The sequence below is a fragment of the Tachyglossus aculeatus genome, chromosome 7 (genome assembly GCF_015852505.1).
Source record: "Tachyglossus aculeatus isolate mTacAcu1 chromosome 7, mTacAcu1.pri, whole genome shotgun sequence".
Lineage (NCBI taxonomy): Eukaryota > Metazoa > Chordata > Mammalia > Monotremata > Tachyglossidae > Tachyglossus > Tachyglossus aculeatus.
In genome coordinates, this window is record NC_052072.1 from 45475322 (window position 1) to 45490376 (window position 15055).

General features: G+C 44.2%; 1 protein-coding gene across 2 annotated transcripts in view; it reads left to right on the forward strand.

Moving 5' to 3' along the window:
- The window catches only part of LOC119930499 (high density lipoprotein binding protein), a 66369-nt gene that overhangs the window by 37523 nt on the left and 13791 nt on the right, over positions 1-15055 (forward strand). For both annotated transcript variants that reach the window (XM_038748870.1, XM_038748869.1), the window contains exons 15-20: positions 1395-1481; positions 1911-2042; positions 3613-3831; positions 5227-5448; positions 6580-6798; positions 8788-8926. In XM_038748870.1, the coding sequence (XP_038604798.1) occupies positions 1395-1481; positions 1911-2042; positions 3613-3831; positions 5227-5448; positions 6580-6798; positions 8788-8926 (1018 nt within the window). The remainder of the gene's footprint in view (positions 1-1394; positions 1482-1910; positions 2043-3612; positions 3832-5226; positions 5449-6579; positions 6799-8787; positions 8927-15055) is intronic.

Sequence of the window (15055 nt, forward strand, 5' to 3'; positions counted from 1 at the left end):
TGGTTTCTATATCTATATAGATATTCATTCAATCGTATTTATTGAGCACTCACTGTGTGCAGAACACTGTACTACGTGCTTGGGAAGTACAAGTTGGCAACACATAGAGACGGTCTCTACCCAACAACGGGCTCACAGTTTAGAATAGATATGTGGCTGTACAACATTTTGGGTAGTGAAAGGGGGTTTATATAGATTCCATATTAATGGAAACTGCCTTATTCATCCCCCATAAAATTGTTTCTGGGTTACCCTGAAGTCTCTTCACTACCTGAGTAGATGGAAAAGTCTTCTTGAGGTCTTTGTTTTCTGTTAGCTGTCAAATATCTAAAGATTATAATTGTATCGGAACCCCAGGTTTCGGCATGTCCACCTTGAGATTTGGTAGTTGTGAAATTTTAATGTTGAAGCTGTTAAACATAAAGTCCTTTCCTAGCTCCTTTTAGATTCTCTGCATTTCTAAATAATTTGAGATCTTTTGTCAGCTGCCACATTAGTGATTCTCAGATGTGGGAAGGCGAGAATTAACAAATGAACACAATTAAATAGGGACTTTATTGGGTTTGACAACATAAATCTATCTCCCCATAATTGGAATTTAAGCTGTTTTTTTCAGCACGGCCTAGTGGAAAGGGCAAGGGCCAGGGAGTTAGAGGACCTGGGTTCTAATCCCGGTTCTGTCTCTTGCTTGCTCTGTGACCTTCTGCAAGTCACTTGACTTCCCAATTCCTCATCTGTAAAATGGGAATGAAATCCCTGTTCTTCCTCCTACTTAAAACCCATGTGGGACAGGGACTGTGTCCACCCTGAGCAGTTTGTATCTACCCCAGGGCTTAGAAAAGTGCTTGGCACATAGTAACCACTTAACAAATACCATAATGATACATAAGAATAATCATCTTTTAGTCAGATGTCCGTATTCACAAGAGTTTATTTCCCTCTGGCAGAAACCTTTCAAGATCTATGTTGGAAAACCTGTTTGATGCATTAGAGTGGTTGAATTATAGTCTGGAGTGGGCGTGCCATGAAAAAATAGATTTCGTAGTGTATTTGCAGACAAGTTTTAGAAACATTGCCGAACAGGTTGAGCACCAGAGTTAAGAGGAGTGTTTATTACTAGGTAGAACGTACCCCATCTCCCTGGAAAGTGATTTGAGTTGCTTTTGCTTTTTAGCCACGGGTTTTCTGATAGGGGACTGGGGTTTGAGGTCTCAAAAAGGCATGAGCAGTTCATATTCCTAAGTGGCAGTAAATCAGAATATTTGCTCTAAAAATCAGAGTTTGAAGAGTATAATCATCATCTACGCAAATCCCATTGAAAAGGGGAGAAGGAATGTTTCTTTTTTCCTATCGAGTAGCATTAACTGCATACGTAACTTTTTTTTTTCTTTAAGGTTGAGAATAGCTATTCTATTTCCGTTCCAATCTTCAAACAATTCCACAAGAATATCATTGGAAAAGGAGGGGCAAACATCAAAAAAGTAAGAGTGAGAGTTTCTGGCCCCTAGACCTTCAGACTGTCGCCCCTGAGCCCCCATCCCGTTAACTTTCCCTCCGTAGGGGTTAAAAGGGCAGCGTGGCTCCGTGGAAAGAGCCTGGGCTTTGGAGTCAGAGGTCACGGGTTCAAGTCCTGGCTCCGCCAATTGCCTGCTCTGTGACCTTGGGCAAGTCACTTAACTTCTCTGTGCCTCAGTTCCTTCATCTGTAAAATGGGGGTTAAGACTGTGAGCCCCCCGTGGGATAATCTGATCACCTTGTAACCACCCCAGCGCTTAGAACAGTGCTTTGCACATAGTAAGCGCTTAATAAATGCCATTATTATTATTTAGCTGAATGGAACCCCTCCTAGGCCTCTGGACTCTGAAGAAACAACCTAGGAAGCTTCTCACGTTGAGCTTTTTCCCTTGCAGATCCGTGAGGAGAGCAACACTAAGATTGATCTTCCAGCAGAGAATAGCAACTCGGAGACAATAGTCATCACAGGCAAGCGAGCAAACTGTGAAGCCGCTCGCAGCCGAATTCTTTCCATCCAGAAAGACCTGGTAATGGATGAAATCCCTTGTGATATGGGAGGGGAGAATAGATTATTATTCTTATAACCGCTTGAACTTTAATACGGAAATTTACAGTTTCTTTTAAGCTGCATCCTTCTCCTCATCGAGCTCCCTGCCTCCAGTCCATCCCCTCTCCATGCCATACTTCACTCTGCTGACCGGATTATTGTTCTCACATAACATTTTGTACACATTTTTTCTCCCCTCGTCAAAAGCCTATCCGCATCAAACCAAAGAATCCAAACGATTGGGTTTTAAGGCACTCATCTCTCTCTCCCTCTTTGTTCACTCTCTTTTCCCACTAAACCCCAGCTCACTTTTGGTTCCTCTCTCATGCTTCCCTGCTCCTTATCTTTTTCTCATACCATTCCCCGTACCTGGAATTCCCTTCTCCATTATATCCTGCATTCCACGGCTCTCCCCTTCTAAAATCACAGCTCCCACTAAAATGTGAGCACCTTGAAGGCAAGGGTCGTGTGTACGAACTCCTTTGTATTGCTTTGCACATAGTAAGCAGTTCAGCATCACTGACCAATCTTCTCTTGGGAGCCTTCCCAGTTGAATTCCAAGTCTTCCCATTTTTTATTCCCTAACTCCATCAGAACTGTCACACCACTTCACAACCCACTGAATCACTTATATTCTTCTCTCTTGTACCCTGTTCCTGTACCATACTTTTTGTGTCTCTTCCTTCCGCTTGACAGTAAGCTTCTTGAGGGCAGGGATCATGTCTACAAATTCTTCGGTTCTCTCCCAAGTGGCTGGTACGATGGTCTATGCCCAGACGCTCAATAAATGCTATTAATCGATTTAAGTCTAATTCATGGTACGGTCAGGTCTCCCATAATGCATGTTCTGACTCTACACTTTGGAGAGAGCACTGTTGCTGAATTGGGAAACTTTCTAGTGATATCATCTGGTTATGAAATGATGTGAAGCTATGAGAAATGTTTGGGAGCATTGTGTCACTCAAGGCATGCTATTTGCAACACGATTCTTACTGTGGGGTGTGTCAAGAATATAACTCGTGTTCTCAGAGAACTGACTGCACTTCTCTCTTCAGTCTTTTCACTTCTGAACGTCACACTACTTCGTGGACCACACAGAAAATGAAAATGCTTTTGAAACCAGACTGCGAATACCTTACTGATCAATCACCCCCTTCCAGAATCTTCTCATTAGAATTGAAACAACATAGTCTTTGTTCCCCTCTTCACTGTGCTCCTTCTCTCTTAGCCTTGCCCCACTCTTCTCCCGTTCTCTTTGGGAACTGTTGTGTCTCATTAAAAAGGTGGATGAGATAGTCAAATCCCAAAACAAAGCCCTTAGAACTGTGTAGTATATGCGAGTCCGTAGGACTCTAGCTATGTTGTCTACTCTGTAGCTATGTTGTCATGGTTTGCCAAGATGTTAAAAGTGGGGACTGGTTATTATCATTCTGTCGAGTGCACGACTCTTAGTGGCGGTTAATCGCTATCAAAGGACTATAGACTAAATATTTCTCGGCGCCTTCATCCCGGAAAGCATGGAATTCCCTATTTTGTCTTTTGTGTCTTAGGCCAACATTTCAGAGGTGGAGGTTTCTATTCCTTCCAAGCTTCACAACTCCCTCATTGGTGCCAAAGGTCGTTTCATCCGCTCAATCATGGAGGAGTGTGGTGGGGTTCATATTCACTTTCCAACAGAAGGTTCAGGTAGTGACACGGTCACCATCAGAGGTCCTGCCCAGGATGTGGAAAAAGCCAAGAAACAACTGCTGCACCTGGCTGAAGAGAAGGTGAGCCTTTTCCTCCGGAGAGCAAGCGTGTATTTTGTAGTGGAGGGATCTCGCTTTCTTCCCCGCAGTTCGGACAATCTTGATATTAGTGTTCACGCTTTGAGGTCCTGTGCTGTAGTACTGTGCTTTGCACATAGTAAGTGCTTAACAAATGTCATCATCATCATTATTATTATTATTACTGTGGAGTGAATTCAAGTATGCCAGAATCTGGATGCAAAGGTGAAATATGGGGAGAATTCAATATAGGCTGGAATTGTTCTGAACTAGTACGCCAAAGAATATGACTTGGGATAGGTTACGGTTTGGTGAGGGGTTTTTTTGAGTTTTTTAATGTTCTCCATCTTTATAGACTTCATTTCCCCTACCGTCTCTCTCTCCTGAATCGCCCCTGCACTTGAATTTGTACCCTCTATTCATCCCACCTTCAACCCTACAGCACTTATGTACGTATCTGTAATGTACGTCTCCTGTCTAGTCCATAAGCTTCTTGTGGGAAGGGAATATGTTTACCAATTCTGTTATAGCGTACTTTCCCAAGCTCTAAGTACCATACCCTACATACGGTAAGCGCTCAGTAAGTATGGTTGGTATAGAATTCGTGTATGGAGTTTGTGAATTAACGCTCTCATGATCAGGTGCTGTAAAACCCGAGGAAATTTTGGAAGATTTTTCAGTTCCCAAGATAGTTATCTCTCCATCCACCTCACTGCCTTGTTTCCTTCCAGCCGGCTCAGGCTCCTAGGGAGGAGCATACCGTTTGTTCTGAGTTGGTCTCCAGGCCTCACCAGTCTGTCCTTTATAATACCAAAGTCCCTTGACTTGATCTTGAAACGTTATTTCAGCAAGTGGACTTCAGAATGGTTACAGTAGAGGTTTCAGGCTTATTTGCCGGTTTAATCCCAAACATTTGTTAATAGAGGCGCATTAATCCTTAAGTCTGATATTTCTAATCCTTACCACTAAACAAGCCATGGGTATTTCTACTGTAATACCACATTTTTATATGCCCTGGAGGTTTGTTGGAGACTTATGTCGCGAATGAACGAGGTGCAGGAAGAAATAGCCTTTTTTGGTTAACATCTCTTAAACTCGTTGTATTATTGTTGTACTCTCCCAAGCGCTTACTACAGTGTTCTGCACACAGTGAACGCTCAATAAATATGATTGAATGAATGAAAAATCTCAGGTGCTTAATTGTATGAGGAAGGTTACCTTGTGTCTCGTTCAGATAAGAGTTGTGGTGCAGTAAGGTCAAATGACCCATTCCCAGATTACATAGTACATTTATTTTTTACTCTGAGCTGCCTCTTTTTTTGTAATTTTTTTTAAGTAAGCAATGTTAAGATGGTTACGTATATAAAGAGCTTACTCTCTGGACATTGTTTTTGATAGCAAACGAAGAGTTACACCGTGGACCTCCGAGCCAAACCAGAGTATCACAAATTCTTAATCGGCAAAGGGGGTGGCAACATCCGCAAGGTTCGCGACAACACTGGAGCCCGCATCATCTTTCCCACTTCGGAAGACAAAGATCAAGAGCTAATTACTATCATGGGGACAGAGGAGGCTGTCAAGGAGGCCCAGAAGGAACTGGAGGCTCTTATCAAAAACCTGGTATGGATCGGTCCCCTTATCGCTCCCTTTCTTGATCCAAAGCATCGTTTTATTTCTCTTTTGTCCAGGTGGCTCCTGGCTAGTCAGTTAATTTTTGTGGGAGACGTTAATTCTCGATGAGATGCAAGACTGGACAGAACTGCATTGTCATTGGGTGGGTCTGGAGAAGCAGCATGGCCTAGTGGAAAGAGCACGGGTCTAGGCCACAGAGGACCTGGGTTCTAATGCTGACTCTGCCTGTTGCTTGCTATGTGCTCTTGGGCAAGTCACTTCACTTCCCTGGGCCTCAGTTTCAGCTGTAAAATGGAGCTTAAATACCCATTCCCCTTCCAGTTAAGACTGTGAGCCCCGTGAGGGACAGGGACTATGTCCAACTTGATAAACCTGGATCTACCCCAGCGCCTACAGCAGTGCTCGACACACTAGTAAGCTCTTAACAAATGCCATTAAAAATGACTAAACTCCTGGAGATTAATTGTAAAAATAATAATAATAATAATGGCATTTATTAAGCGCTCACTATGAGCAAAGCACTGTTCTAAGCGCTGGGGAGGTTACAAGGTGATCAGGTTGTCCCACGGGGGGCTCACAGTCTCCATCCCCATTTTACAGATGAGGTAACTGAGGCCCAGAGAAGTGAAGTGACTTGCCCAAAGTCACACAGCTGACAATTGGCAGAGCTGGGATGACCTCAGACTCCAAAGCCCGTGCTCTTTTCCACTGATACACACTGCTTCTTTAATTGTAAAGGCCCGTTTTAGGTTATCTCATTTTTTCCCCATTCCTTCCGGCCCATAACCATTGCTTTAATTTGTTTTTCTCAACTTTTTCAGGGTCCCTCTTTCCCTTTCATCTCCTCCCTCCCCGAAACGGCTAATTTCACTGCTTTCAGAATATTCTGCCCCTCCATGTTTGCTATTTCTGTCCCACTGCTCTTCACTCTACATCCTGTTGCCTGCTGAGGCCCTGGATCACTCCTTGGTGTTGTGGAAAGGTACCCACCAGATGCTAGAGCAGGTAGCCCTACCCGGCGATGTTTCCTTTTGGGGGCCAACTTGGAATTTCTATTTATGAAGTGACTTAGTGTCCAGGCCTCTCATGGGCATCTTCCTTTTTGTTTCTCAACCGCAGGATAATGTGGTGGAAGACTTCTTGCTCGTGGATCCCAGGCATCACCGCCATTTTGTCATTCGAAGAGGGCAGGTTTTGCGGGAGATTGCAGAGGAGTACGGCGGCGTCATGGTCAGCTTCCCACGGTCCGGGACACAGAGCGACAAGGTCACGCTCAAAGGAGCCAAGGATTGCGTGGAGGCGGCAAAGAAACGCATTCAGGAGATCATTGAGGATCTGGTGGGTACCCCAGTGGAACAGCGTACTTGGTGGTCCTCTCTCTTACGTGGTGCTTTTGTGTCACACTGAAACTGAGGAGTTTAGATCTGTCAAAGCCACGAGGAGCCTTCAGTTTTTTTCTCTCCCTTAACACTTATATCCAAATATGCCCGTTTCCTTGTGTTTAAGGACAGCCGCTTCTAATTTCCCTGTCTATAAAAGTGAAACAGTAGGTACCCAATTGAAGCTGACTTTACCGAGTTATTGTCAGTCCAAAGATTGTCCATTAATAATGATAATAATAATAATAATAATAATGGCATTTATTAAGCGCTTACTATGTGCAGAGCCCTGTTCTAAGCTCTGGGGTAGATACAAGGTAATCAAGTTGTCCCACGTGGGGCTCACAGACGTAATCCCCATTTTACAGATGAGGTAACTGAGGCACAGAGAAGTCAAGTGACCTGCCCGGAGTCACTCAGCTGACAAGTGGCGGAGCCGGGCTTCGAACCCATGACCTCTGACTCCAAAGCCCGAGCTCTTCCCACTGAGCCACGCTGCTTCTCTCAACCTGCTCCTCAAAGAAAGGGAGGTTATGTGTTGCCTGATTGACTCATACCTTGCCTCCATTTTCCCTCATTACAAAACTTTTTAAAACCTGCAATCACAGACTCTCTCTTCTTCGTCCAGTTTAAGATACTTGGTGAACCCAATCTCTTACCTGGAGGCGGTGCAACAAAAACTAAGCAATTCTGTGATTTGGAGTTTCAGCTTTATGGAATAAAAGTAAAGCTCAGGAAGCTCACAGATTTCCCTGCTTTTCTCTCTCAAATGTTGACCTTTCTTCAGTGGTGATTGCAGATATTATCAGCAGATTGCAGATATTAGCACAGTTAAGAGGTCAGAGGCGTCTTCTCTCCCAAAGATGTGGCAGCGGTGGAGGAGGAGGAGGAAAAGAACAAAACTTGGGCATTTTGGTCATAGTTTGGGACCATAAATACATGACGATTTTATTCCTGAACAAAGTCTGAGGAACTTTCCATAACGATCCCGACTACTGGGGAAGCAGCATGACCTTGTGGAAAGAGCACGGGCTCGGGAGTCAGAGGTTGTGGGTTCTAATGCCGGCTCTGTCACTTACCTGCTGTGTGATCTTGGGCAAGTCACTGAACTTCTCTGTGCCCCAGTTCCCTCATCTGCAAAATGGGGATTCAGTACCCGTTCTCCCACTTACTTGCTTTGTGAACCCCATGTGGGACTAGATTATCTTGGATTTGTCCCAGCGCTTAGTACAGTGGTTGGCACAAAGTAAGTGCTTAACAAATATCATTATTATCTATTGTAGGAATTTCAACTAAAGCTAGCACCTGAATGACATGATTTTGGCCCCAAAGCATGTAATGTCTCTGGGTTTAAAAACAATATTTTATTGCTTATCTCACGGAAGTGTGAGAATTAATGTCCTTTAAGTACCGTGAATAACAAACTGTGCCGTACTCTTGATAGTGCTGTGGCCTGTGTCACCAAGGGTGAAAAGTGGTGGTTTTTGTTTTGTTTTTATGGTATTTAAGCGCTTACTATGTACCAGGCATGGTACGAAACACTGGGGTGGTTACAGATTGGACACAGTCCCTGTCCCACACTGGGTTCACGGTCTTAATTCCCATTATCCAGATGAGGTAACTGAGGCACGTAGAAGTGAAGTGCCTTGCCCCGGGTCACACAGCAGACAAGTGGCAGAGCCGGGATCACAACCCATTTTACAAATGGGAGGTCAATACTTATTCTCCCTCTCACTGAAATGGCAGAAGAGGGATCGTGCAGTGGGTACAATCTGATCATCTCATATCTACCCCAGCACTTAGTACGGTGGTCGGCACCTCGTAAGTGGTTAAGAAACACCACCAGGCCATGCTGCTTCTCAGGGTGGTGATGCGGACACAACCCAGGTGGCCGTATAGTAATTAAGACTCACCTCTTTGTGTTCTCCTTTTCGCAATCCTCACGCAGGAAGCTCAAGTGGTAATAGAGTGCGCCATCCCCCAGAAGTTCCATCGCTCCATCATGGGCCCCAAAGGTTCCCGAATCCAGCAGATCACTCGGGACTTCGGGGTTCAGATCAAATTCCCCGACAGGGAAGAGACTCCAGGTACAGAGTGGCTGAGATTCCTCGTGGAGCGTGGCGATGATGTTGCTTTAATTTTTAGTCCGGGGTGTGGTTTTTTTTTTTTTTAAAAGTCCCCTAAAAGTCTATGGGTGTCGCGAAGTGACGTTATTTGGTGACAGTCCATTCCTCTGTATTCTTTCACTTGCTACTCTGAAGAGAAATTGGAAGAAATGATCTGGACTGATCAGCACCTCGTCTTAGCCTTGCTCCGCAATTTGGCTCTTAGTTTATTCAGTGAACTAAAGTACCCTCAAGTGTGGACTCTGGAGGTTGGGAGAAAATCCCCATGAGCTTAAATATTAAGCTATTCCAAAAAGCGTGTGTGCGTATGTGTGAGTGAGAAAGAGAGATATATCTATATTATACAAGCTGAGAGGTCTTAAAATTGGCCCTCAGTTTGAAGATGCTGCTGCTGAGATTTTCTTGCTACGTGAGACTCTCTTGTATACTGTGTCCTTGAAAATGTAGTATAGCAACTTGTGGTCCTCGCCGTTGGAGCTCAGCTCTGCTCAGCCACCAGTGGTGGTGCTTAGTACAGTGCTCTGCACACAGTAAGCGCTCAATAAATACGATTGAATGAATGCTGGAGAGGGAAGAGGTGTCCTACCACCAGCAGGTCACGGGGCTAAGCGGTATTTGAAGTAATAGGGTTTGCACTGAACCTTGCACCCGCCTGGTACCCCTTCTTTCCTGGATCCCCAGTTGTTAGCTACCCCATTGCTGGATGGTTCATTCATTCATTCAATCGTATTTATTGAGCGCTTACTGTGTGCAAAGCACTGTACTAAGCGCTTGGGAAGTACAAGTTGGCATCATATAGAGACGGTCCCAACCCAACAGTGGGTTCACAGTCTAGAAGGGGGAGACAGACAACAAAACAAAACATATTAATAAAATAAATATGTACAAATAAAATAGAGTAATAAACATGTACAAATATATATACATATATACAGGTTGGTAATATTAATAATAATTCTGGTATTTAAGTGCTTACTGTGTGCCAGGCACTGCACTAAGCCCTGGGGTGGATACAAATTGGGTTGGGCACGGTCCCTGTCCCCTGTGGGGCTCACAGTCTCAATCCGCATTTTACAGGTGAGGAAACAGGCCTAGAGAAGTGAGGTGACTTGCCCGAGGTCACACGGCAGACACGTGGCAGAGCTGGGGATTAGAACCCACAACCTTCGGATTCCCAGGCCTGTGTTCTGTCCACTACATCCCACTGCTTCCTGGCAAAAAGAGCCACGCTGTTGTGTTTTTAGAGAGAACCGGGGAAACCTGCAGTCAGGGAACAGAATATCTACTGGAATATCCAGAGAAGCAGCGTGGCTCGGTGGAACGAGCGCGGGCTTTGCAGTCAGAGGACCTGGGTTTTAATCCCAGCCCTGTCGGTTGTCTGCTGTGTGTCCTTTGGCAAGTCATTTAGCGTCTCTGGGCCTCAGTTCCCTCATCTGTAAAATGGGGATTCAGAACCTGTTCTCCCTCTTGTAATATGAGCCCCGTATGGGACAGGATGATCTTTTATAATAATGATATTGTCAGCTGGGTGACTTTGGGCAAGTCACTTCACTTCTCTGGGCCTCAGTTACCTCATCAGTAAAACGGGGATTAAAACTGTGAGCACCCCGTGGGACAACCTGATCAATCAATCAGTCATATTTATTGAGCACTTACTGTGTGCAGAGCACTGTATTAAGCGCTTGTGAAGTACAAGTTGGCAACATATAGACAGTCCCTGCCCAACAGTGGGCTCACAGTCTAAAAAAAACCTGATCACCTTGTAACCTCCTCAGCACTTAGAACAGTGCTTTGCACATAGTAAGCACTTAATAAATGCCATTATTATTATTACTTGGTGGCAGCAGCAGACACCCCTGCCCCCTCACCCGTCTCTCTTTTCCTGTTGCTATTTTCTTCTGTTATGATGACGTCTTCTGGGAGCCCACTGTTGGGTAGGGACCGTCTCTATATGTTGCCAACTTGTACTTCCCAAGCGCTTAGTACAGGCTCTGCACACAGTAAGCGCTCAATAAATACGATTGAATAAATGAATGAACCATCCAAGAAGTAATATTAAATAGCCCGGGAGTCAGAAGGACCTGGGTTCTAATTCTGCCTCCCCCACTTGCCGGCTGTGTGATCTCAGGCAAGTCCCTTCACTTCTCTGTGCCTCAGCTCCCTCATCTGTAAAGTGGGCATCGAGACTGAACCTCATGTGGGACGTGGACTGTGTCCCACCTGATTAAGTTATAGCTACCCTAATGCTCAGTACAGTGCCTGGCACACAGTAAGCACTTGACAAATTCCATTATAAAAAGTCATTCTTAAATTTTTATCACCACTAGTGGAGTGGCTACTCTTCCCAGGTTATCTATTTATAGAGCATGGGTTGGTCCGAAATGAATTTCTTCAAAGTTGAGTTGCTGGTTCGGTGCTACAACTATGATTTGTCAGGTCAGTCCATCACAAACAATAAATAGTATTTATTGGGCGTTTACTGTGTGCAGAACACTGCACTAGGGAAGTCTGGGAGAGGACAATACAATGGAATTGCTAGTCGTCTTCCGTGCCCACGAGGAGCTTACTCCGTGATTCTCACAATTAACTACCCCGAAGCACTTTCAAGATGCTTCTAATGTGTGAAGATCAGTCAGTCGATATTTACGGAGGCCTTACTATGTGCAGAACACTGTAGTAAATGCTTGGGAGAGTACAGTAGAGTTGGTAGACATGATTTCTTTGGGGGGCATATGGAGTTCTTGGAAGAGAATTTAAGCATTTGGCTTTAATTCATTCAGCCATATTAAGCGCTTACTCTGTGCAGAACACTGTACTAAGCTCTTGGAAAGTACAGTTCAGCAATAGAGACAATCCCTGCCCACCCCAGGCTTATGTTAGCTCAAAACTCTTTTCCTGCTGTGATACTCAGCCTGGGCTTTGCATTCAAGCACATATTCTAATCTCTTTCCAAAGCCATTTGCAATCCCTTCTAGTAAAGCCAGATTTTAGGAATATTCAAGCACATATTCTAATCACTCTCCAAAGCCATTTGCAATCCCTTCTAGTAAAGCCAGATTTTAGGAATAAAAATAATAACAATATTTGGATTTGGGGGGTTTTTATGGCATTTATTAAGCGCTTACTATGTACAAAGCACTGTTCTAAGCACTGGGGAGGTTACAAGGTGATCAGGCTGTCCCATGGGGGGCTCACAGTCTTAACCCCCATTTTCCAGATGAGGTAACTGAGGCCCAGAGAAGTGACTTGCCCAAAGCCACACAGCTGACAAGTGGCGGAGCTGAGATTTGAACCCATGACCTCTGACTCCAAAGCCCGGGCTCTTTCCATTGAGCCACACTGTTTCTCTTAAGCAGCGCTTACTTGGTTAAGCGCTTACTATGCGCCAGGCACTGTATCTTCCTAAAACCAGTCATGGTTCACTGCTAAAGACTTTTGAATTCCTTCCTCGTCATAGAGAACACTTGAAACTGGCTGACTAGATCTTGAAAATTTAAGTTTTCCCTCCCTCCCAAATCACAGTCATCCTCAGCACTTGAGTGGTGACTCTGCAGAGCACTGCACCTAGGGTAGGGGTGGCAATCAATCAATCAATCGTATTTATTGAGCGCTTACTGTGTGCAGAGCACTGTACTAAGCGCTTGGGAAGTACAAGTTAGCAACATATAGAGACGGTCCCGACCCAACAGTGGGCTCACAGTCTAGCAAGACAGGGAGACAGGGAGAGGATGACTAAATTAAAGGATCAGGGAAGGTGACCTTAGGAAGAGCAGTAGGAGAAGCAGTGATACTTATTAACGACTTATTGAGTACTTAATGCACGAAGCCCTTAGAAAAGGAAGAGTTGAGATGAAGTTCTCTGCAGGCCATCCACGTGGTGATATCCCAGAGGCAGAATCAATAAATCACCCCGTGGTATTTATTGAGCACTTATTGTTTGCAGAGCACTGGACTAATCACTCGGAAGAGTTTAATGCAGCAGAGTTGGTAGGCACGTTCCCTACCCACTGGAAGCTTACTGTCTAGAGGGGGAATGAGAATAGAAGCCGTATTTCCTAGTAGAGCGAGGGCCTAGGGGTCAGAGGACCTGGGTTTTAATCCCAGCCCTGTCGGTTATCTGCTGTGTGACCTTTGGCAAGGCATTTAGCGTCTCTGGGCCTCAGCTCCCTCATCTATAAAATGGGGATTCAGGACCTGTTCTCCTTCCTACTTGTAATATGAGCCCCATATGGGACAGGATGATCCTTTATCTACCTCAAGACTTAGTACAGTGCTTGGAATGTAGTTCACGGAACTGCCATCGTTATTATAATTATAAAAACAGCATCGGGAACTGTCATTATTATTACCACAGCAGCAGTTGAAAAGTGAGTGCCATAGGTCGGAAGTAAGATGAGTGAGTGAGTTCTCTGACAAAATGAGTGCAGAAACAGAACTGAGCCTTGGAGGATCACCAGTTGTGAGAGTGAGAGGGCAAAAGGCCAGCAGAGGAAATTTAAAATACCATGCCATTAAAACCAGAGCTGGAGAAAGTTTCTGGAAGGGAGTGGTCATCAGTGTCTTTGGTGGCAGCAAGGCAAAAGAGGATTTTATTTTATTTTATTTTACTTTATTTTGTTAGTGTGTTTGGTTTTGTTCTCTGTCTCCCCCTTTTAGACTGTGAGCCCACGGTTGGGTAGGGGCTGTCTGTATGTGTTGCCAACTTGTACTTCCCAAGCGCTTAGTACAGTGCTCTGCACACAGTAAGTGCTCAATAAATACGATTGATTGATTAGGACAGAGTAAAACCCTTTTAGATTTATCCCAGAGAAGGTTATTAGTTTTTGGTATAGAGAGGATGTGAAAGGTGAACTTTCCTTAGAGACAACGGAACCTCACTTAAGCGGTTAGTACAGGGCTTTGCAAGCAGTAAGCGCTCAATAAATATGATAGAATGAACGAATACCAGATCATGGAGCGCCGTGGTTTGATTCTTCAGTTTTTTTCTTGCCCCTTCCTTTGGTCTGCCGCTCTGTCATTTCTGTGGAGATACTGAAATGTCTTCAGACAGAACTTTAAAAATGACCTTGTAGTTCTTTTAAATCGCATTTTTTGTTGCCCAGGTCATTCATGCCAATGGATTTGCCATCAGAACTTGCCATTGGCTGCCTTCTTAATGACAAGCATGTTTTTCCTGCTTGAAGAAGATGCCCATAAGCTTTTCTATTTCTGTTCGGGGGTATAAGTTCTGTTCATAATGCATGTGGCCACTTAACGTCAATGAAATGTAGAATGCACTGTAATCACGTTCAGCCTGTGTCTTCGATGGTTGTGATACTCTGGCAGAGGCACCGGGACAAAGACTTCAAGTCAAATTCAGCGTACTGATAAGCATTATATTTACTCTGAGTTGAACTGATGTGTTCTGGGATGGATCAGAAGTTTACAGACATCTAATGTCTGGTTTTAAGCTGCGTTCTTCACTCTTTTCAGGGCTTGTATCGCTACCTCTAACTTTTTTGTGTGATGTAGGGAACTTTAGGGATTTCAGATTTGTTGCTGATGATTTAAACTGATTAGTCTGTGAGTGTGTGATTCTGAAATGTATGTGTGATGTGGTACATAGCCCCTACATTAGTTTAATAGTCCTGTGTCAAGATGTCAGCATACCCTTGTACGTCATTTGGAAATGCTTTAAGAATGAATGTAGATTGCCTAAGGGTTTTTAGAAGATTCTGTTTTAATTGCAAGTGTTTTCTCTGTCTCTCTCTGTCTCTCTCCTTAAGGGAAATTCAGATATTAAACATTTAATACTGTAAATCAAATGGGAAGGACACCAGAAAAGACATTTTTCTTCTTAATTCCTATGTTGATATTTGGCACTGAATGTCGTGTGTGGTCTAGCTGGCTAGGGTTTTTCTATGCCCGTATTTTTTTACTTTTCTGGCTGAACTATCAAGTAGTCGGGGAAAGGAATGAAGATTTAAATTCACAGCTGTTTTGTGTTAGCAGTATTGATAAACATTCAGATCTCTTGTCCTCCTGATCACTCTTTCTTAACCGCTCAAAGTTTTTCCAGCATCTTGAATTCTCTGAACTGAAATTTTCAAC